The 23,269-nt window shown below is 40.9% G+C and overlaps 1 protein-coding gene across 2 annotated transcripts in view; it reads right to left on the bottom strand.

Annotated features, from left to right (window-relative positions):
* bcam (basal cell adhesion molecule (Lutheran blood group)) overlaps nt 1-23,269 on the bottom strand; it is a 55,891-nt gene that overhangs the window by 7,179 nt on the left and 25,443 nt on the right. The window contains exons 2-13 of one of the 2 annotated variants that reach the window (XM_034120325.1): nt 14,345-14,472; nt 13,478-13,691; nt 11,384-11,457; nt 11,202-11,298; nt 10,276-10,458; nt 8,386-8,507; nt 8,116-8,257; nt 7,492-7,607; nt 5,538-5,679; nt 4,051-4,175; nt 1,958-2,099; nt 1,098-1,121 (exon numbers count right to left, since the gene is read on the bottom strand). In XM_034120325.1, coding sequence (XP_033976216.1) covers nt 1,098-1,121; nt 1,958-2,099; nt 4,051-4,175; nt 5,538-5,679; nt 7,492-7,607; nt 8,116-8,257; nt 8,386-8,507; nt 10,276-10,458; nt 11,202-11,298; nt 11,384-11,457; nt 13,478-13,691; nt 14,345-14,472 — 1,509 coding nt within the window. The remainder of the gene's footprint in view (nt 1-1,097; nt 1,122-1,957; nt 2,100-4,050; nt 4,176-5,537; nt 5,680-7,491; nt 7,608-8,115; nt 8,258-8,385; nt 8,508-10,275; nt 10,459-11,201; nt 11,299-11,383; nt 11,458-13,477; nt 13,692-14,344; nt 14,473-23,269) is intronic. The other variant, XM_034120333.1, reaches the window with a different exon arrangement.

Raw genomic sequence — 23,269 nt, 5'->3', positions numbered from 1 at the left:
GCCCTTACAAAATAAAAGGCATGATGGAGCAAAGGTTGTTTGCGTCTGCATTGTCCATTATTTCCTCATATCAGGCCACCTAAAAAGTTTGCATTGATTTTGAATGGTTAACTGTAAAACTAAATCATATGGGAGGTTTTAGAAAAAACAAGACATCTGAAGACGTCAACTTACGCTTCAGAAGATTTTAAAAGGCATTTTCTCTTTTCTGACAATTAATCATTAAAATAGCGAAATAAATGCAAAATTGATATTGTGATGCATAAGGTTTTCACAAAGTAACTTCCTTTCCCCCCAAATAAAATCCTTATTTAAGGTCTGTCCTCTCGACTATAGTAATACAAGCATGGATACACAAACACAGTAGCTCTGGTAGACACAAATACATGACCACTGTGTGTGCACGCATACACAAATACACACACAGTGACTTACAGTTCTAGACGAACGGCAAACACATGAAAAGGGTTAGCGATACAGACCTGACGTAAGCACGGGGTTTCCAGAAAGCAGCACTTTGAGAAAAAGAGAGTTTCTCAGTCCCAGAGCATAGCAAAGCAACAACGCACACACACCACGAAGAGCATACGCACACAAAAGCTAAGGTTACCAAATCCTACACACAGCACCCCGACGAGTGGAAACGGCGGAAAAAGGAAAGGCGAGGAATGTGAAGGCAGTCGGAAAGAAGAAGTTACCAAGACACAGTGAAGAAACACAGAGAGGGAAGGAAGGAATAGAATAGAATAGATTCCTTTATTGTCCCCTAGGGGCCACAACAAAGTTGTAGTAGCATCCACAAAATATAGGACAGACATCATACAAAGGTGACAAGAGAAGAAGAATAACAATATACATATCCACAGTGTTCGGTAGCAAGAGGGCAAATATACAAGATTACAGTACAACGGAGGGAGATGTGTGTGTGTGGGGGGGGGGGGTATTTGTGTGTGTGTGTGTGTGTGAGTGTGTGTGATAAAGGGGCCGGGGATTTAGGAGATGGGTGAAGGGGAGATTTCTAAACTACAGGTTCTGTACAACAAACAGTCCTGAGAGAAGAAGGGAGGACAAGAGGAGGAGAAGGGAGAAGGCTCTACCTCTGTCGGCTGAGTTGTCAATTGCTGAAGAAGAGGAGAAGAAAAAGAAAAAGGGTTTTAGTTTGCAAATTAAGTTGCTGATAAAAGAACAATAGAAAGATGGATTTAGTTGCACTAGCTATTTGTAAATCTGTTATTGAGAGTGTGCAGGAAGTCTCTAAATGCTGTGCAAGTTCTAGAAAATAATCAATTTACTAAATCAGATTATACCGTTAAAACTTCTTAGCTACTTCAGCTCCAAATATGCAATCAAGTATGTCAACAGGAAGTGTAGCATCAAAAACCCTAACTCATTATAATGTATATTGAACTCAACAGCCACCTGTTTGAACCTGCATACAAGGAGAAATACGTTTTCTTTAGAGTTTAACATGTTTTTCTAATGAGTGAAGATATATCAGATTATTCTTAACTGACTGAAGTTCATTGGCCGTTAATTATTTGCATGCATTTTGTAATCTTAGGAGAATGGGTTTATAATAAACGTCCTCCTCATTATTAAACAACATATTTATTCTTCACTAATATGTTGGAAATAAGCGTACGTTTTTCAATTTAGCTACACAACAGTTCAGTCTGTATACATTATTAATAACTCATCTCTACAAAATAACTACTTTGTGTCGTGCCACTTGATTTAATGTATTGATGTGAAACTCTTTTATCTTAGCTACATTGAAACTAGGCAGAGTTTGTTTGAACTTACAAACAGCTGGTGTAGCTCTAACTAGCAAATCACATTTTCATTTCTCAAATCGTCTCATTAATTACATTGTTAGTGTCATCACAAAGTCATTTCTCTGTATACAGGAAAGGTGGAGGAATGAGATTACGTAGCATCGTGTTCTCCTGACACTGACCTCTTTTGAGAGATACCAGGAAGGACTGGCTGGTGGATCCGTGCTCGTTGGAGGCCTCGCATTTCACCCCGTCCTTCATGACCTCGGGCGTGGCCTCCAGAGTCACCGAGCTGACCACCTTGCTCCCTTCCACTGATACAGACTGTCAGGAGAAATGGACGTAGGAGAGAGAAAAAACATGAGTGTTACAAGTTCACTCATCATTAATGTGGCACATTGCTATTAGCTCATATAGGATAACCTTCACTATCAGTGTGTTTCCTGCTAAATCCTATGGGACTAGGGGTCACTTACATACAGTGTTTGGAACATTATTCAGATTCTTTACTTGAGAAAAAGTACTAATACCACACTGTAAAAACACTACATTTGAAGTAATTGGGAATGTTCCTTAAAGGTGGGGTAGGTAAGTTTGAGAAACCGGCTCGAGATACACTTCTTGTTATATTCCATGGAATGCTCTTAACATCCCGATAGCAATGAATATCTTAAGTGCTTTGACAAAAAATCCATAAAAAAATATCATCTGTGGAAGCCGTAGTACTGTAAAAAGCACGACCAATCATTTTAGCCGGCCCGGCTAAAATAACTGGATGGCCTACCTGCCTGTCAGCCTTCCATCTGTGCACAAACTTATCTCGTGCCCTCATTGGTCATGTGCGCGTTCGTGTGTGTTGGAGGAGGGGCTCTATAAGGAAGTGGCAGATTTTCTCCGGTTGTGTATTTTCAAATTCTAGCGATCTCGAGCCGGTTTCTCAAACTTACCTACCCCACCTTTAAGTAAAAGTATTGTTGTACGATAAGGAAAATGTACTTAAAGTTAAAGTAAGAACTAATTTGTTTTCTATTTCAAAATATTTGTAGGCAAAAGCAGCAATTGTAGTTTTAAACAAAAACTTCTTAATTCCAATACATGTTCTGTTAACCCATTCATGGTTTAAGTTACTTAAATATAATGTTGTGTGGTTTAATGTATACCAAATATTTTAACAGTTTTTCCTAAGCATTGTGTGTCAACATTTGAACAGTAACTAGTAAATACATCTGTTAAAAATTTGCATTGGAGGAAAAACTACAAAATTGGCACTCAAAATGTAGTAGAGTAGAAGTATAAAGTATAATAACGTGAACACATACAGGTAAAGTACCTGAAATGTGTAGTTGAGTATAGTACTTGAGTAAATGTACTTAGTTTCTTTCCAGCTTTGCTTACATAACGAAATGGGATGTTTGGTCCAAATGACCAGCACTAAATGATCAAATGAATATTTACTGAGGCAATTCTGTCAGTTTTCAGACACATGCTCCTGACTATTTTTTGCAGTATTCAGTAGGTATTCAGTCTCTTATTCTGTTGTACAACAATTTCATTTTTAACTTGAATCACCAGTTTGTCTGTGTTTCTTAAGTCTTATATTCTAATGTCTTCTAGTGTTTCTGTAATGGATCGACGACACCTGGACACTATCATTTGCACATTTGAGCGAGGTTTCGCGAGGTCTCCCCATGATTCAAATGTATACATTAGATGCAATCAGTTATTGAAGCTTAAATATCTCTCATCTTTTGATCTCACAAACATAACTATTTGCTGCTGAAACGATCCGGCTTTTCAGCAGCATCATTAAAGTTTTATCTAACTTTATCACTTCATTTGATGTAATATTTCAATCATGAAGCTGCATACCCCCGGTGCGTTCCTTTTCAAGCTGGGATATCATATGGGAATTTCTTCTCAACTTTTCCACATCAATATGAAATATAAAAATAATATATTACTTATCATAGACCCGGGAGCGGTATATCTTATTTCTTTTTTTCTGTTGCTTTTGAAGTTTAACAACCAGCCTACCGATATGATCTTCAGATGTTGTGAAAAATCTTGCCACACTTCACTTTTCAACCCAGATAAAAAACACTGATAGTGATAGCTCTGTTTGTTTCAAGTGCATCTTAACCACTGCTTTTGTAAATAGTTTTACTTCTGCAATCTATTCCAGGAAAGGATCATAACATCTGCTTACAGAGTGATTGTTGTACACTTGACCAGGTATTTAATCGCTGCTTTTCATGCTGTGTTTTTGCATTCATACCTCTTTTCCTGAGGGCTTCCAGGTGAACTGAGGGGCAGGAAAGCCGTAGGCAGAGCACTTCAGAGTCACCATGTCTCCTTCCTTTGTGACCTCTCCAACAGCCGGAGTCTCGATCATCGGCTTTCCTGGAAAGGTTGAGACAGAGCCAGTGAACAGGGGGAAACTTTGGTATAAGCAAGACAGCAAAATCTCAAACACTTAAAATAATACCATAGAATCCAAATAACAAGTTTGAATAGTTGGTAATCTTATGTTGTATAAGTATATAAACACACTTGGTTAAACTCACTAAACTTGGGAAAACAAGATGACACATATTTAGATAATCATGTAAAGTTATAAGTTACTTTCAGAACTTTAACACTAGAGGGATTCATAATAAATGTATAGCAGCTCCCAGTAAGCTTGTTAATTTTCAGATTATTGGGGTAGAATGCAATCTTTATAATCGTTTCTATGAGTTCAGTTTACTTCAACTAACAAAGTTTAAAACTATGCATGCTTATGATTATGCCAATATGCTAATCATGTCTCTTTTGAAACTTCATTTAACGATTTCGTAGTTAATGATAGCAGCACATTCATTCGTCCAATCAAGAGAAATGTGAGATGAAAAATGATTTGCATGTTGAAGTTACAGCAAGTTTAAAGAGGCTTAGACGACTCCACTGAACTCCTGTACTATATTTTAAAGTAAATATTATTCTAAACACTAATGGTTTCATCACACTAACTTATAAACAGTAGGAAGCCACACCTTCTCTCAGTTGCAACCATGGAATACACCACGTCCTTCCTCTGACCAAAACAATACCCAGCACATTACCGCTATTGTTACAACCCTGTGTGTGTGTGTGTGTGTGTGTGTGTGTGTGTGTGTGTGTGTGTGTGTGTGTGTGTGTGTGTGTGTGTGTGTGTGTGTGTGTGTGTGTGTGTGTGTGTTTGTTTGTACTAGGTGTATTGAGAGTTTGGCAACAAGGTCAAGAGCAAAGAATGTGTGACTGTCATTACAAGAAGTGTGTGAGATTACAGTCAGCATGCGTCAAGAAATGGAGTCTAAAGATATGTGTGTATGGAAAATACTCGGTAGATGAGGTGAGTGGAAAGCTCAGTGCAACGTGGTACCTGTCGGGCGAGGAATGTCATACAGTGTGTGTGTGTGTGCGTGTGTGTGTGTGTGTGTGTGTGTGTGTGTGTGTGTGTGTGTGTGTGTGTGTGTGTGTGTGTGTGTGTGTGTACGTATGTTTAGTTTTTGCATAGGTTGGGTACTTTAGAAAAAGAAGTACAACTAAAATAAAGTGCTTCATGTTGCTGCTCTTAAGCCATAGGCCTCATGCTTCTGGGTTACTCTGTATACATTTATCAGTAGAGTTGTGCGTGTCAGTGTGCATGTATGTGTACAATTATAACAACACAGATGTGATTTAAATCCTAACTTAAGTATTGTTCAAACACAGTTTTGTTGGTTTTCCTTTAGAAGAATGTACCTTTGACAGTGAGGGTAACACTAGCCATGGCTGTGAGTCCTGGCACAGACGGCACGGCGCTAACACACACGTACTCTCCAGCATTTTCATAGGAAGCGGCTTGTATCGACAGAGTGCCGCTCTGTGAGAGCACCTCGGAGCCCTGGAGGAAAAAGAAGAAAACTAGAATTACCACCTGGTAGCATCGTAAATCAGTCAATTTGCAGATCATGTAAGTCTAACATTTCCTCATCATTTCATCCCATTAGAATGTTTTTATGAAATAGTCTTAACTAGCGCATTAATTCTTGAGTTATATAATCCAATCCAATTTATTTATAAAGCACTTTAAAACCTTGAGACCAAAGTGCTGTACAGAGAGATACATCCAATATCAAATCACACAGCTCAGCTCTCAGAACATAAAATTAAGTATAAAATCACATAAAAGGTACGAACACAAAACAAACCAGAATAAACGTAACAACTACAAAACAAAAATAAAAACAGCCATATAGTAAAAACAATAGACCACTGAAAGCTATGATCTAATTAGTGTATTGTGTGGTCACAGTGACATTGACCTCATCCCACCACTTTCTAATTAGTTCTTCCTCGAGTCCAATAGAAAGTTTGCGCCACTTTCGAAGACATTTCCTCGTGGCGCTCCTGAGATATCGCGTTCCTGATAACGTGAGGTCACAGAGACCTTTGACCACAAACATCTTATCAGTGCATCCTTGAGTATAAGTGGATGTTTGTGCCAAATTTGGGGAAGCATTCTTGAGATATCAGGTTCCCGGGAATTAGACGTACTAGCGGTCCAAGCTAAAAATAAAAAATGCTCAAGGAGAAAAAATAAAAGCAATTCGAGGGACGCCATGAGCCATCAATTGTATGTTTTTAACCTTGGCACTTGAATATGAGAATAGAACAACATCTAGCGCGCAGTAATGCTGGGAAAGCAGAAGAAGCACCTTCACACACACTGCTCCTAAGCGCAGTGATAACAGATCAAAGTCCGTCCTCCATGATGAACTTGTCTCTTGCAATTCCACTCAACGTCTTCTCATAGGAATCTTTTTTTACCAAGAACAAACACGTTCTCTCCCAGAAAACCACCAGTCGGTGGGTTTCCATCACACCCAGGAGACACACAGGCAACAGGCTGGACACAGGAGGAACATTCTTCACATAACAAGTGGAGGAGAGGATAAATAAAAAAACACCACTGTTGCAACACTGATATGTTTGTTTTCCAGTTTGACAAATAGTCTTTTTCTTTGGTATGTTTACTGTCGAGCTTCTATTTGGTTTGGAATAGAAAATAAACAGCAGAAGGAGTGTGTTGTGTTGCTATTATCTTTAATCTTCTGGTAAACATAGTAGGGAAAATTCAAAAAATGTTTTGTTATCTTTTACCCTCATCAGTTATTGATGTTCTAGTATGTTTGATTTTAACTCAGCAATTTCCTCGTACGTGTAAACCTACTTGATAATAAACCTGTTTCTCATTCTGATTCTTTAATACATGTTTCAATACCGTGTTGGTGCTCACACGGACTGTAACAAACACTAGTGTCTGCTGCTCACCAGTTGCTACATCTTGGCACAACACAATGCAGCTTGTGTAGCAGGGCCACAACTGTCTTTATAGGAAGCAATGGCTCCAGTTATATGGCAGCTGCACACTGAGTAAGGAAATCACAGCATGACATTTTGTTTATCCAATGAAAAAGAGGGTAGTGTGTTTACAATCTTGGATCAAAACTGAACCAGAATCACTAAATGTCTGAATATTGAGACCCAGGAACGACTGAACTGAACCCATTGGTAGCATTTCAAAAACAGTTGTATAGAAAATGCTCAGAAATGATGCTGTGGACAGATAAGAACGAGGTCTTTATTACTAGACATATAACACTTCTCAGTGAAAGGATTAGGAAATGAAGGTTGAGAGAGAAATGAAGCGTACCTTTTTCCACTGCACGGTGTGTGTAGCGGAGCCCTTGGTCTTACACTGCCACTCCACCTTGTCTCCGAGCGTCACTACTTGAGGCTCGGCGGGGTTCACGCTCACAGGGTCGATGTCTGACAGAGAGAAAATTAAAAGCATTTTAGAGAGCGAGAGGGAGGAAGACACGAGAAACCTGAGACCTTCTACACAGTCTAAGGAGTTAGAGACGTGCCACTTGAAATCGAGACTACTCCTTCCTTTAACTACCATGTAAAAAGGCTGTTAAAGTGACCTTACTAAGCAGATGTTTATGTAAGTACAAAAGCTAATGCACTTACTCTATAGTTAAGCCCATTTCAAAGCCAATGTTAAGCATGTTCTACGCTATTTCTAGTCTATCTCTGCTTCATTTCTGGGATCAAATCAAATTAGGCAGCGCAGTTGGGATAACATTAAAGTAACAGATGAACTGTGAAAAATGTAATTGGAAATCCTGAAAGGGTTCTCTTTCCAGTCTAACGCTTTGAATTGTATGATTTACTAAGGCTTTAACTGCACAGACAGGAGGTCAATTGTTCTGTATGTGTATTTACTCGGTTCTGAAGCTGTGTGTGTGTGCTTGTGTGTTTTTGGCTCACTCACAGTTGACATTAAGGGTGATGGCTCCACTTAGGTCAGCATCCAGGTTATCAAAATCTGTGGCTGTGCACTTGTACACACCAGCGTCTGTGCGCTTGACAGATTTCAGGGTCAGGACACCCCCCACACCATTGATAGCTTTATCCTGAAAGTGGAAGGACAGGGATTGGCAGAGAGAGACATGAGTAACACTTAGTTGGAGACAAAACATGTGAAATACGAAAAGCACAAGCAACAAGTGTTTATTTCTCACAAACTCAAATACACACGTACATCGTGAGTGAAGTCAAACTCAGGCTGAGGGTTTCCGTCGGTCTCACACTTCATGGTGACAGCATCGCCCTCTTTGACTGGTTCAGTGTTGAGAAGGGAAAAGGTCGCTTTCTCAGAGGGATCTGGACGGACAAGAGCAGACATGGAACAGGTGAAAATTCCTCCTTTGGATACTTTACACTGTTGTAGAGTAAGTCATCAATCAGAGATGTGCCAGGCATTCCTGAGGGGATGTTTTACTTTTCCACTACCTCCTCTTTCTTAGCCTCATCATTCATCTCTCGCTGAATCAACTTTAGCTGGAGGAAAGATTTGATTTCAAGATAAAGCTAAAGGCTGTTTGTTGGCAATCTTTAATCCCAAATGGCTTGTGTTTTTATTCAAAAGAAATAGGATCCAGAGGATAGGAGACAGGGATAGGCTTGAACATAATGCATACATAATTACATTCCCTTTCTACCGCCTTTTTAGGCTATTTATGAATGTCACAGTCTATTGTTGTTGTGCATGCCTAAATATCTCAATACCAACTGGATGGGTTTATCTTAAAATCGTGTTCATACATTCATCGTCCCCAGAGGATAAATCCTAATAGCCATAGGGTTAAAGGTGGGGTAGGTAAGTTTGAGAAACCGGCTCGAGATACACTTTTTGTTATATTCCATGGAATGCTCTTAACATCCCGATAGCAATGAATATCTTAAGTGCTTTGACAAAAAATCCATAAAAAAATGTCATCTGTGGAAGCCGTAGTACTGTAAAAAGCACGACCAATCATTTTAGCCGGCCCGGCTAAAATAACTGGATGGCCTACCTGCCTGTCAGCCTTCCATCTGTGCACAAACTTATCTCGTGCCCTCATTGGTCATGTGCGCGTTCGTGTGTGTTGGAGGAGGGGCTCTGTAAGGAAGTGGCAGATTTTTTCCGGCTGTGTATTTTCAAATTCTAGCGATCTCGAACCGGTTTCTCCAAAATTACCTACCCCACCTTTAACCTGACTTTTCCTGAAGAATGTTGCTTTTAGTGACATGCCTTGACAACTATTGGCCGGATTGCTGTGTAAACTTTTACATCTTCCCCTCAGGATCAATTGCCTACACTTTGTAACCCACTAACTAAATAATAATCAATCATCAACACTTTAGAACTAGCAAACATTATACCTACAAAAACATCAGCATGTTAGCATTCAGCTCAAAGAAAAACTGAAGTAGGCTACAGCTGCTAGCATTGCTGTGTTGACTGTTTCACTCAAATATGGATCAAAGATCACTTAAATCACTATTTTATGGCATTAACTAATAAATCATAATATGCAATTATTATAAATGTCACGGGCCTGCTCTCCGTCCCCCGCTCTCGCCTTCGTACTGTGGGTGACAGGGCGTTCAGTGTTGCGGCCCCCACCCTCTGGAATGCACTTCCTGCGCACCTGTTCACCATGGCCTTCGGACCCTAGTCCTTTCCTGGTCCCCCGGCTTCCTTTATTTTATTAATTTTTTGTTTGTTTTGTTCGCTCCTCATTGTTTGTTCTGTTTTGTCTGTCCACCATGTACAGCGACCTTGGGTCCCGTGAAAGGCGCTTTATAAATTCCATTTATTATAATTATTATTATTATTATTATTAAATGTCAATAAGTAAAAAACTAGCTAAAAAAATAATAACGACTTTGGTGATGCTGGTTTATAACCTCCATTTAAAACAGATAGCTTGACATTTTGGGAAATATGCTCATTTAGTTTGTCTCTGGGAAAAACAATCATGTCTGTCCAGCTAATATAACACTGGAGACAGGTGGGAAATGCTAACCTAGCTCTATCCAAAGGTGACAAACCCCACCTTTTAGCACACTCTAAAGCCCACTAACTAATGATTGTCCCTCCACTCACAGTTGAGGTTGATGGTGATGGTGTTGGACATCTTCTGCATGATCTCGTCTCCGGGCATCCTGTACTCCACGACGCAGTGGAACACAGAGTCCTTGTCGGCCTTGGTGGGCTGCATGTACAGGTCGCTTCTGGCAGATTTCAGACCGGACGCCTCCTTCACCACAGAGGGAACCATGTGGGTCTCTGACGGAGAGGAGGGGAGGAAGCACACAGATTATCTTCAGCATGTGATATTAGGCATTAGATAACCCAACCAACTATGTGCAATATATGTGCAATATATGTGCAATATATATATATATATGCCGTTAATAACTGTGCAATATATACCTGCTAAATCCTCAGAACTGTTACAGGATTTGTATTTTGTAAATTGTGTGTTTTTGTATCTTTCATACTTGTTTATGCATGCTTCTTAGGGAACATTAAGCTGACTCAAAGTCTGAACAAACAAACTCAAAGACAGTTTTTTCCCAAGAGCCATCATGGCACTAAACTCCTGAACTCATACCCCTTAATCATCCTCCATGTGCAATAAACGTGACTGTGTATATATATATATATATATATATATATATATATATATATATATATATATCATTATTATAAATACATACCTATTATTATTTATTACATTTTTTTGTTATACCCCTGGAAATAATTACTGCACTTTATTCTTTATTCTTACATAAGTATGTATGCTGCGTGTATTTGTTGTCGTATGTTGTGATGTTTTTGTTTTGATGGCACCTTTTCATTGTACATGTATAATGACATTAAATGATTCTATTCTCTTCTGTCTTTGGCTCTTTTCTGCTGTAACAATGTAAATGTCCCCTCTGTGGGACTAATAAAGGTATTCTGATTCTGATTCTGATTTGCTTTACTGTATATCTGTTCATGAAATTATAATAAGGGACACATACTCTCATTCCTGTCCTTGACCTCGGGAAGGGGCTGGTCATCTTTGAACCAGATGATTCTGGGCATGGGGTGTCCGTTCACCGCCATACAGGTACCAATCTGATGGACAAAAGCATTGAATAAGTGACTCTTCAGTGTTCATGTGATTTGAAAGACTCGCATAATTATAGAAATGCACACACACCTCAGAGCTGGAAGTCTCTCCCACAGAAATGGCCTGACTTGAAGGCTTCGTGAGTTCGGGCTTCTCAGGAGCAACTGAGACGGAAAAAAGGAAGAGGGGGGGGGGATCATTATTAAATCATTAAGATTCCCTGGAAGGAAAAACGTTATACACACACACACACACACACACACAATCTTCACTTCCTTATATGCCATTGAACACACATGACTGCTGACCATTAATTAAGTCACGCAGTAAATATCCTGCTTCACATTATTCCAGTGTGACCCGCTTCACATGAGCTGATAAGGGTCAAATAACAGAAAAACACTCCCCCTCTCCTCTGGCTCACACACACATTTACACAAACACACACACGACCACAGGTGTGAGCGATTCCCTTGCTCACTTGTTCACATGCAAGGTCATCTTATCACTGCCGGCAGCTGTGGACTGCTTATACAAATAAACAGTAGATGGGTATTCCTCTCTGTCTCACTCAGTGTGTTGTTGTTTTTGTTTCACTGTTCCCAAAACAGCAGAGGCATTTATAAAGCCTGCATAATATGGAGAACAAGTCCAACAAGTAGCTCAATTTAGATTTTGCAACAATATTAGAGGGTAACATTATTTTTATTAGATTTTAAAGAAATAATCAAAACAATAACTCCTCTCAAAGATTTACTTTTATAATATAACGATATCTAAGAGGATATTTTGTCTGACATCGCGCCATCGATTTAGTTAAAATGTACTTTTATAATGTATTTCTTTTTTTTTGTAAAGCACTTGCCTTGTAAACCTTGTGTAGAAATGTGCTATATAAATAAACTTCCCTTGCCTAATATATATATATTTCCGAGCCCTATTATGGCACTTTTTATTTCCACATATTGCAGGCAGTCATTTGGATGTACAATGAGGTTTAAAACTCTCCTTTCTTCCTCTTCCATTCAAACAAATAGAGCTTTTTAATATACATGTAAATAGAGAGGGACAGGCAGGGTTGTTTTTACTCTCTATAAGTGTGTTTTGCTTAGCAGACATACTGTTTTCTCATTATTGTAGGCCTCCCGAGAGAGATAAACCACGCTATCAGTGCTGACCCTAAAGAGACCTCATAACTCAATCCTATTATGAGAAGACACTCGATAGCTCTTCCCCCAATGAGTAAGTGGTCAAATGCGGACAAAGAATAAATAATGGTTTGTGAGACAAGCTGTTTCTTACAACTGCAGGCATTAAGTACATCTTGAAGGCCCTCGTCCAATAGCACTGCTTTGAAGTATTGCCTACCACTGACCGACCCATTCACAATTAATAGCTTATTTTACGAGATCACTTTAAACCTCAGAGCCTGTGAGTGCATAAATGGTAATGGTTAACTTGTGGAAGCATCGCTAAAGAGCTGTTGTTTTGCTATTCTCCCAACACACATTCTTCCTCTTTACCAGTGATTGACCAGCCCAATCCAAAATGCAAATGAATGGTATTCATTTTGATAAGGCCACTAAAAGCTAAAAGTATGATTGATGTCTGCTCGGGGGTTTCTGTGCTAGTGGAAAGGACACAGCGGCCTGCAGCGAGGGTCTGCCCTCAGAGCCCTGGTGATAAATCTTGGCCGTTATTAAGGTGAGATATATGAGACATGACAGGTGGGACTGAACTATTCATCAATTGTGTCAAGAGTGATTAGATTGTGGTTAATTGACCTCTGGGGAACTTATCAAAAGAAATTGGTAACCCCAAGATTGGAAAAGGTTCCAAAGTCTTACGCATGATGATAAAATATTCTATTAATTGACTTGAAACGTGAACAAATCATACTTCATGATACTATATTTCTATATCAAGGTTAAGCATGGGGTTACTTCGAGTATGAAATGCAATTAGCAAATCCATGACATTCATTAGATACAATTAAGCCACTTGAAATGAAAGTATGCATGAACACACACGCAGATCTGATTGAAGCTATAAAACCTTAGTGGCAGTGACAAACCAAGTCATAAATTCCACACATCAACAACTGATGGGAAAGGGAGGGCTGCCCCTCTTTCATAAGGTCATGTTGAGGTCATGTCAAAGGCCAAAGGGCGGGGGCAGACTCACAGAAGACTTTGAGCAGCGTGGAGTTCTCTCCGACCCCGGCTGGGCCAGCGGTGACCTGGCAGTAGAAGTCCAGCTCATCGGAGGGTTGGACATCGGAGATGGTCAAGGTGAAGTCCTCTCCGATGGTGACACGTCCGGACAGGGGGGTGCCGTCATCGCTCTTTCTCTCGCCACCCTGGGAGAAAGCCACGCGCTTCCTGTTTCCCTGCTCGTCCTGGATGTATAGGAGATAAAGAAGAAGAAATAAGACAGAGAAACAGAAATAAGTAAGAAGAAATACAACTTAATACACTGCACTTCTTTATTAAAGATTCCTTAAAGGTCCCCTATTATACTGTTTTTCATCAATATATTATAGTTCTCAGATATATACAAAACATTTCTCTGAAGTGTTTGGCTGGAAATACCAAACAGATCATTGTAGCATCCCATAATCCCCTCTGTTTCAGCCCTGTTTCAAAAGTGCTGATTCTGGATCTGTTACTTTAGATGAAAATAAGGAGCCACTCCCCACGCCCCTCTGAGAGATAATTGGTTAAAAAGACCACAATGGTGCTCTAGGAGGAGATTCAGGTGATAAGGTGGGGGGGGGGGGGTGACCTTGGTTGGTGATTGGCTAATGGTTACACAAGCAAAAAAATCGTTATGACATCATGAAGTGGCCAAAATCTGATCAGCTCATTTTCAGACAGGTTTTTATATAAATGGATCAGGACAAAAAGAGAGAGAATCTTTTTCCCTGAAACTTTCAGAATCTCTTTACACAGAGGGGACACATGTTGATGTAGAAGAGACATGAACAAGTGGATTTTGCATAATAGGTGACCTTAAAACTTGCATATGCAAAATGATCTGGATATGACTTACAATGTACCACTCAACAACAGTGTTGCCTGAAGGTGCTGGGGTAGTGTATGTGCAGGGCAGTTTAGCGGACTCTCCTTTCATCACCTCCACTACAGGAGCAACCTTCACCAGCACAGCCCCGCCACAAACTGCAGAGGAAAAGAAAACAGGAAGAAAAATGTGATTACAGGGTCATGCACAGGAAGCCGTATGACTTGTAGTAATGTGTCACATCAATATCAGACATGACAGGATGGTATACAAAAAGCATTTCATGATAGTTTCGGCAGGGTTTAAATACAAGCAGTAACTGGAAAACACATTTAAAAAGTTCAGCTTGTATATAAAACAGTCCCTCAAGAAGAGCTACAAGAGGAAATAATAACACCACAATGACTACAACTTAGAAGTTATTATTGATGTTTTGTAGTGGTTTTTTTTCTTTTAATGGAAACTATTTTGTAATGGAAACTATTGAAACTGCTATAAATCCAAACTGACAAAAGCAGCCATTAGGATTGGGAGATAAAGTAGTACCTTAAAGGTGCTTAAACAGCAGTGTATTAAGGGACCCAGAGGAAAGCTATGGCCCTCGTCACTGTCAGCCATTCAATGGAGACATTAGGATGCACAAAGTGTCCCAGATATCAATGGGGGAGAGAAGAAGCTACTGTAGGGCATGGGATGGACCGAAAATGGCTCCAGTGGGGATAGGCGACACTATAAACTCTCTCTACAATCTAGCTATGGAGGAACAACGAGAGATTGCATTACAGAGAGGAGAGGGAGGGGAAGGACGGAGAGCTCCATGAAGGGTAGAGCTCCATTTCTGCTAATGAAGTCACTGCAGCACATACAGTGTCATAAATCCTCGTACAGTAACACATGACGGTAGTGGAGTCCCCTGTGAGGCTTTAATGTGTGCACAGAAAGGGCAATGACGTTTAAGTGACTCGGGTTGAAATGCCAAATTCATTTTGCAATCTCTGGCATTCAAATCAATAAAGTAAATGATCAACATATGGACTGTATATTTTAAAGTATGCGATTTGATATACATGTCCACCTCAGCAAGCTTATGGCATATAGTACTTTCACATGAAAAGATGTTTCATAGAGAAATGGATGCATCAGGGAAGCAAAAGTAAACAATAATTCAACAACTCTTATACAACGTAAAAAATCCAGAGATCTACACTGAGATTAATATTCATACACGTGTTGCTTATATACAACCCAGCCCCATACTCTCTGTAAGATAACATAAATTAATAATGTCATCAATTTCTGGACTACAAAATCTACACGTAAATAATTGATTTGTTGTGAGAAACTTGCCAAGAGCCGGCAGGATGGACTTCTGGGAATCATGGTGGTTTGACGGGCTAGTTTTAATAACAGGGCCGAAAGAAATGCAGACGGCAAAAAGATGAAAGAGTGTTTGCTGAACACGTCTAAAGAGAGATGAGAGGAGCCACCTTGTTATCACTCCACTGTGAGGAAGCAAGAGAGCAGGAGAAGGAAGGACAGAGGGTAGATATTGAGGAAATAATAGGGAGGGCTGTCATAAATACACACTGAGCTATGAGTGTTAGTGAGACACATTCCACTAGGGTCAGATGCTGTAATTTACCACGACCCACAAACCACACACAGGTCATTCAAGCGTTGACATTTGATGAGAAGGTCTTATATCTCCCCACAGTTGTGTTTCTTTGTTTGCTTTTACACCACCTTCCTTTTTCCTGCCTCCCATTTCCTTTTTTCTGTGGTCTATCTTCATCCCTATCCAGTATCCCTCTCTCTATAAATATTTAGTTCCATTAGCGCAGAAGCTCTCCAGTGATACAACATTAGTTTTACAAACCGAGTCTCATGTTCACAGTGTGTAAGAGGGTTGTAGCCCAAAAGGAAATCTTCCTCAGTGTCTGCGCCAAAACAAACAGCGAGCCAGACAAGCAAACGTCCACGAGTAAACCAAGAGCTGCGCTTTTAGGCAGGGACTCAGGATTTAAGAGTCCCGTTAAGTGGTGGATGGGAAGAATACACACTTGTACGCATACCACAGTCAATCAAGTGACTAACTGGCACAAGCATTTGAACACAATTACTCCATTTATTTAGTTTTTGAAAGGCAAACATCTACCCCATTAGGTTGGACAAGCTTTTTGAGATATGTAGTTTTCTATTAGAAGTAACTTTAATTTCTTAAACTCTGTGTGAAGCCATTACGGCAATTCAGGAGAGAAATCATGACTTTACTCATCAAATCCACTTCCTGTATAAAAGACAGCGTAATATTTGATGCACATGTTTCCATCTCTGACACAAAATTGCCTGACAGAATGAAATATGATAATACAATAAATCCACACTTTAAGAGTATCTAAAAGCTCTTATTAACTATTTTGCGGGATAATAATAATAAGGTACCAGTCTAGACTTCTTTGAACTGGGTAGTAGGCAGTTGCTGAGTTACTTAATGCATGTACACAGAGCGCTTCTGGCAGGTAAAGCAATCATATGTGATGAAAATGTAAATCAACAGAGTCCATCTGTACTGAATCTTTCTTCCTCTGCCAACCTCTCCCCCTCCATCTCTCATTTCATTTTATTATCTGTCTCCCTCTTTTGGTGTCGTGCACAATATGTTTTGGTCCATGGTGATCAGTCAGGCTGCCGCTCTGTGTTTTACAAACCAGGCATCTGGACGGACAGAGACGGACAATTACAGCGTAATTAGCCGAGTGCATTCGTCCAATCCGAGCCTGGAGCAGTGTGTGAGTGTGTTTGTGTACTTAGAGACTCGTGCTGTTGGCTGTCAATGTGTGTGTGAGGGAGAAAGGGTGGAGGGGGGGTGGTGGAGTGGGGGGGGGGGCGACCGGCTACATGGGGGTCTCATTAGCTGACGCAGGCCAGTTAATCGGATTTAGCCAAAGAGAGGGAAAGTGTGTGTGAGGTGGTGTGTGAGGTGGTGTGTGATGGGGTGCGTGACCGGGTAGAAAGACAGATGGGAACGAGACGGTCAGACTGTGACCTGTACTAACACACACACACACACACACACACACTCACACACACACACTCTTACAGTATACAGTATATATAATGCATGTGATATTTATGAGCAACGGAACCACCCCAAAAAGCTCCGGTTAAGTACAGTGTGTGTCAAATAAAAAATAGTAAAAAGGATCCAAGTCTGCAGTCAAAGCAGCGTGGCAGAGTGGAGACCCAGAGAGTCGAGTCAGTCCCACATCTACTGAAAAGTTAATGTGAAACCATCTTGAATACTCTCTCTGTGTTTGCCTCTACCTGCCTCTTTCACCCTCTTCTCAAACACACACACACACACACACACACGGCTACACACAAGGCGGGCGCCCCTCATTATGAAAAGAACCAGCTGGAGCCTCTCCTCCTGTCCTCCTTTCCTCTCTTGTTCTCCCCTCACCTACTGTCGTATTCTGGACATCAAAACAGGAGCCTCTCTCTTTCTTTCCACTCTCCTCTTTTCATCCCTCATTCTCAAAGAGCATTCTTTAGTACCTAGGGCACACACTTCGCTCACAGGAAGGAGACAGAAAAAGAGAATGCAAGATTGCAAAAGAAAGGCACAAAGGAAATCAGAAAAGGGGGAGAAAGGGAGGTTGAGATAAAGAGAATACTGTTAAAACCTAACCGTGCCAACATGACTGTCGCCCAACTGAATCCTATTCATGAAACCACTATGAACCTCCTTCCTCTGATAGTCTCCTTGCTAACCCAAACACCCCCATGCTGAAAGGTAGAGGACTTTCTGGGTAACTTTCTTTAAGTCTATTGTTTACACCTGGATGATGGTGCTAGGGGTGCAAGACAAGTGTGTGAGATTACAGTCAGCATGCGTCAAGAAATGGAGTCTAAAGATATGTGTGTATGGAAAATACTCGGTAGATGAGGTGAGTGGAAAGCTCAGTGCAACGTGGTACCTGTCGGGCGAGGAAAGTCATACAGTGTGTGTGTGTGTGTGTGTGTGTGTGTGTGTGTGTGTGTGTGTGTGTGTGTGTGTGTGTGTGTGTGTGTGTGTGTGTGTGTGTGTGTGTGTGTGTGTGTGTGTGTGTGTGTGTGTGTGTGTGTGTGTGTGTGTGGTGCAAAACATCCTTGGCCTCTAACAGGATTAGTGTGTTAGACTGTTGGCAAAGCAGTGTCCTGCTGCAGGAGACACAGCCTCAATGTCACAATAAGTGAGTCACCTTCAGCACGCGGTCATTGAAAAAAAAACATGCACTAACTTCCTCATTATTTTTTGTTATCACTTTCCACTGATCACAACCACTGTCTGTGTGTCCAGAAATACTTCTCAATCCCTGTAGTAGTCATCTTCTCCATCTTATTTCAACACAGCTGACATTTCAAGCTGAAATGACACTTTCAACAGACCAGAGTCAACATTGACCTGCTGCAAAAAACAAATCAACTATAACCACTGCTGTAACATATCGTCATGACCTCTCAATCTTCTACAAAAGTCAGAGGTTTTGCCTTTAAATTGCTTATTTTTCTGACCAGCATTTCACTACTTCAATATTCACAATTGAGAAACGTAACCTATTCAAGTAACTGTGTATTTTAATGTAAAACATAATATGGATGTTATACTAGTTATTACAGCCTTACTCACAGTATGTTTTCTCCTACGAGCCTCAGATAGTGCTGACTGCTGATAGTGGAGAGAACTTCAGGTAATAAATGTTCACATTATCAGACTTGTTTTGTGATCTCACGAAGCAATCTCCACTGCAAAGGTCAGCAGTAGTCTCACTTTCCATCACAAATTGAATTAAAGAATGTAAACACAGTTACTCTGGTATTTTAAAAGCATTGCCTCATTTATCCATCTAGTGTTGCTATGGTGGTAATGAATTGCTGAGCTATAAAAGCATACCCACAAGTATACATGGAATATAAACTCACACCACATAATGTGATGGTTAATACCACCACACACACTATGTGAGTGACCACAGTGTATGTGTGTGTGTGTGTGCGTGTGTGTGTGTGTGTGTGTGTGTGCGTGTGTGCGTGCGGGCGTGAGGGCGTGTGTGAGATGAGTTGTGGAAGCGGGGCATGGCATGTTGCCCTCAAATCTCGTTTTACACCCTTTCACATTCGCTCTGCGCTCACATTAGTCTGCCTTCTCGTAATGGATGGGAAAAGTCCAGGAAACTGAGTTTGTTCAGTGAGTTTCATTCTAGAGGACAAACTCAATCCATCTTCAGAAATGTACCCAGGGGGGGGGGCCGTATGTAAGGCGGAAAAATAAACAGAAAGAGGCTCTTCAGTGTGTGCTTAAAGGTTGTGTTTGTTAATGTGGTAAAACTAGTGGGTGTTATTGCAATTTGAAAATATTACAGTTGTGGTTGGATACTGAAGGGCTTTAAAATAAGGAGAGGGAAAACTATGTTCCCTCGTAAAGTTGAAATAGCTGACAGTTGGAAACGAGTAGTGCCAGAGTATATATAAATCTATATATATATCTATATACTGTATGATATATGTGTGTGTGAGTGTGTGGTATAGGGGGCAGGCTGGGTCAGACTGCCAGTGTCGGGGTGGGTCCATGTAAGGCCTGCAGTCCGTCAACGCTTGACTGATGAGACAAGAGCAGGTGCAGCACGGGAACAGCAGCTGCAGCAAAACACACAACCCCCCTACACACACACACACACACACACACTCACCAACAATGAATGCAACATGTAGAGGGCAGGGAGAGAGTGAAAGACAGGCCCAGTGAGACACACAGGGATGATAGACGGGGAAAGAGAGAGGAAGTTTCCCAACTGGCAAGAATCCCAGAAAATGCACTCAGTGTGTAAAAGTAACACTTTGAGAAACCTAGGAGAAAAGAAGAAAATCAAAACACACAGTGAAACCCAGACAGGGAAGATATTCTGTCCGTCTCCTCGGGAACTTCTGCAGCAGACTAGGTGCTGCGATGATCTGTGTCCTGCTAAGTGTTGACCTTTGCGAGGGAAGCACTGATGTGTAGCTAATGCTAATTAGAAGCCCACTGTCATTGACTGTATTATGATAATAGAGAGGAATAGGAATAAGAGGAGAGAAGGAAGAAAGAAAACGGTAGAGACAGAAAGACAAAGCAAGAGGGACAGAAAGATGTTATCTGCAGATTAGAGCAATAAAATAATGTGAATGGCATGAAAACTAAGCCCCATTCCCATCACATTATATGCTTGGAGTCCGACAAATATTGAACTGAAAGTCTGAACCCGTTCTACAGAGATAAATAACACATCAGCTCTGAAAATGTCAAAATATCCCTAGCAAAGCGAATCATCATGTACCGATTCAGCACAGGAAATGATTCAGTAATGAGTTTCTTCTTTACAAACCAGCACAAATCATCATAATGGATTTCCATGCTGACCTTTTTACAGACATGGGTTGCTGTGGATGCACAGTGACTGCTGCTAGCTCTTTGGTAACCTGCCTATAATGTTCCATAAGGAAGAATATAGAGTGATCAGAGGGCTTGATAAACTGCTACCGACTCACAAGCAGAGGTGGAAGAAGTACTCAGATCTTGGACTTAAGTGAAAGTAGAACTACCAGAGTGTAGGAAAACACATATACAAATATAAGGGATGCAATCAAAATGTTTCGAAAGTAAAGGTACAACATATACTTAAAATTGACCTATCATGCTATATTTGAATAATATAGTGTAGGATACCTATATAAGGCATATTTTTTTTTCAAAATACCAAACAGATCATGCATTTTAGCCATGCTTCATTTTGCTCAATTTGACATTTTTTAGCTCTGTTTTTGCAAGGGCAGATTCAGTGAGAACAGCACCATCTAGAGGCCTGGCATATGTACTACAGCGTCTCCAGCGCTTTCGAACGGCAATGGCCGTGGCTGTCTCCTCCTGATTGGTGGAGTTGGCCCAATGGCCGTAGCGCCACTGTCCTGACATCAGGACAGTGTTCAAATCTGGATCAGTTTTTATCAGATCCGTTGCAGCCCCTTTTTTAGAGATTTGGGTATGGAGGAAAATAGAGAGGGTTGTGTTTTCTGACACTTGGTGAGTTCCCTGGAACACCGGGGACACATATTCATGTATAAAAGACGTACAAAAGTGCATTTTGCATGATAGGTCCCCTTTAAAGTACAAAAGTTTAAAAAAAGACTGCACCACACCCTAATAAAGTGACTGTGCTTCTGATTCAGAAGAGATCTGCGTGTTATTACACACCTTCACTAGTGAGTTTAGAAACTTGTAAGGTTTCCAACAACTCCTGCTTAGCAAACACAACGTTTCCTTTCATGTACTCGGTTGGCAAAACTCTGAAGTAGCAATTACAGAAATCAGAGACTCATCCTTCGTCTTATAAATCTACTTTGACCATTCACAAGCCAGTTAAAAGCTTCTGCAGACACGACCGGCCCCGGATGCCTTTTGTGCTTCAAAGATGATATCTGGGCTCTCTAATTGAAGGCAAGCACAATAACATCTTTGGCGCTCGATTTTTATAGCCTGGTGAAACAGGGCGCCATCGTGCCTTCCTTTTATGAGGGTAATGTGTGATGTGTGTTGGGAAAAGGTGGAGGGGTGTCTTGATTAAAGGTGAGATAGACTGATCCCGGATATTCAGGAGCCGCATGCTAAGCCCTCGCACCACAATCACAGGATATGGAGGGGGCTGTCTGTCTTCCTGTCTGGGCTTGTATACTGTAGATGTACCTGAGAAGAAGTCAAATTCACACCTGGGACCCTGCGGCGGCGGCCACACACACACACACGCACACACACACACACACACACGCACGTTTTCATTGCCATTTAAACCTACGTCTAGATGGAAGAGATGAAAGAGGGCAAAGGATAGGCTGTGAGGGGAAAATAGATTTGATCATTTGTCAGATAGAAATTCAATAACCTTTTATTATTCCTCCTTCAGTCTCTCCCGTCAGGTTTTAATATCAACCTTTCTAGCGTTGAGGTCTGCTTCCTCTGATGTGTAAAGCTCTGAGTGAAGTAGATGCGATTAGCACCTAGAACACGTTTAACTTCATTTGGATTCACAAGTTGCACTTCATTTAAAAAGGAGTAAGGAGAGCCAGAGGGCGACGTCAGAAAGTAAAGGACACGAGTTTCGAAGAGGTCTGATGTTCCCGGAGACTTGGCGTTGATGTAATGCAGCTGAGTCATAACATAAAGCTATTAGCAATTAGCCTGGGTACGCATCAATCTTTCCTACACTATCAGCATCTGCATCAATACAATAAAATGGAGAGCCACAAGTCATCGCAAAGTTCAATGACTCGGCAAATGATGTCTGCCAGCGGGTGTGTGGATCTCTTTGTGTATCAAAGTGTTGGTTGTGTTAGAGCGGAGGGCAGCGGGGTAACATCACAGTATGCTCTGATAAATCACAGCTTTACGGGTGTGTGTTGTGTCATCTCACGGCAGTTTAGTGGCTCGAGACAAACAGTGTGAAGTGGGCTACAAGGTCAGACCCTCACACACTCTTTTGTCTACCCCGAGATTCCCCCTGGCTGGTCTTGTCGCCCTGGTAACCGGGTGAAAAGTCAACCCCATTCAAACAGGAGAGTTTAGAGCTGTGTGGTCAATGAGAGTGTGTTTACGGGGTGGGTGTTTGCCCTCTTGGAAACATGAGCTAGTGAATCAGGATAAGAAAATGAGGACAAGGATAAATAGTAGGAAACAAGAGGAGAAAACAAAAAGGGAAAAAGCAGAGACAGTGCATGAGTGGAATATGAATTTGTGGAGCTGACGTCGCAGTCCTGCAGAAAGCGGCGGTTCGGAAAGAATTAAACAAAGCCCGGCCTTTTTATAAAGAGATTATAACTAGAGCTATGAATTCATAAGCCTTGTGAGATGTAGTGCTGTGTAAGTGCTTCTGCAAAAAGTCGTTT

Source organism: Trematomus bernacchii, unplaced genomic scaffold, assembly GCF_902827165.1.
Source record: "Trematomus bernacchii unplaced genomic scaffold, fTreBer1.1, whole genome shotgun sequence".
Classification (NCBI taxonomy): Eukaryota; Metazoa; Chordata; class Actinopteri; order Perciformes; family Nototheniidae; genus Trematomus; species Trematomus bernacchii.
Note: the sequence above shows the minus strand (reverse complement) of the source record. Positions and strands in the feature narration are given on the sequence as shown.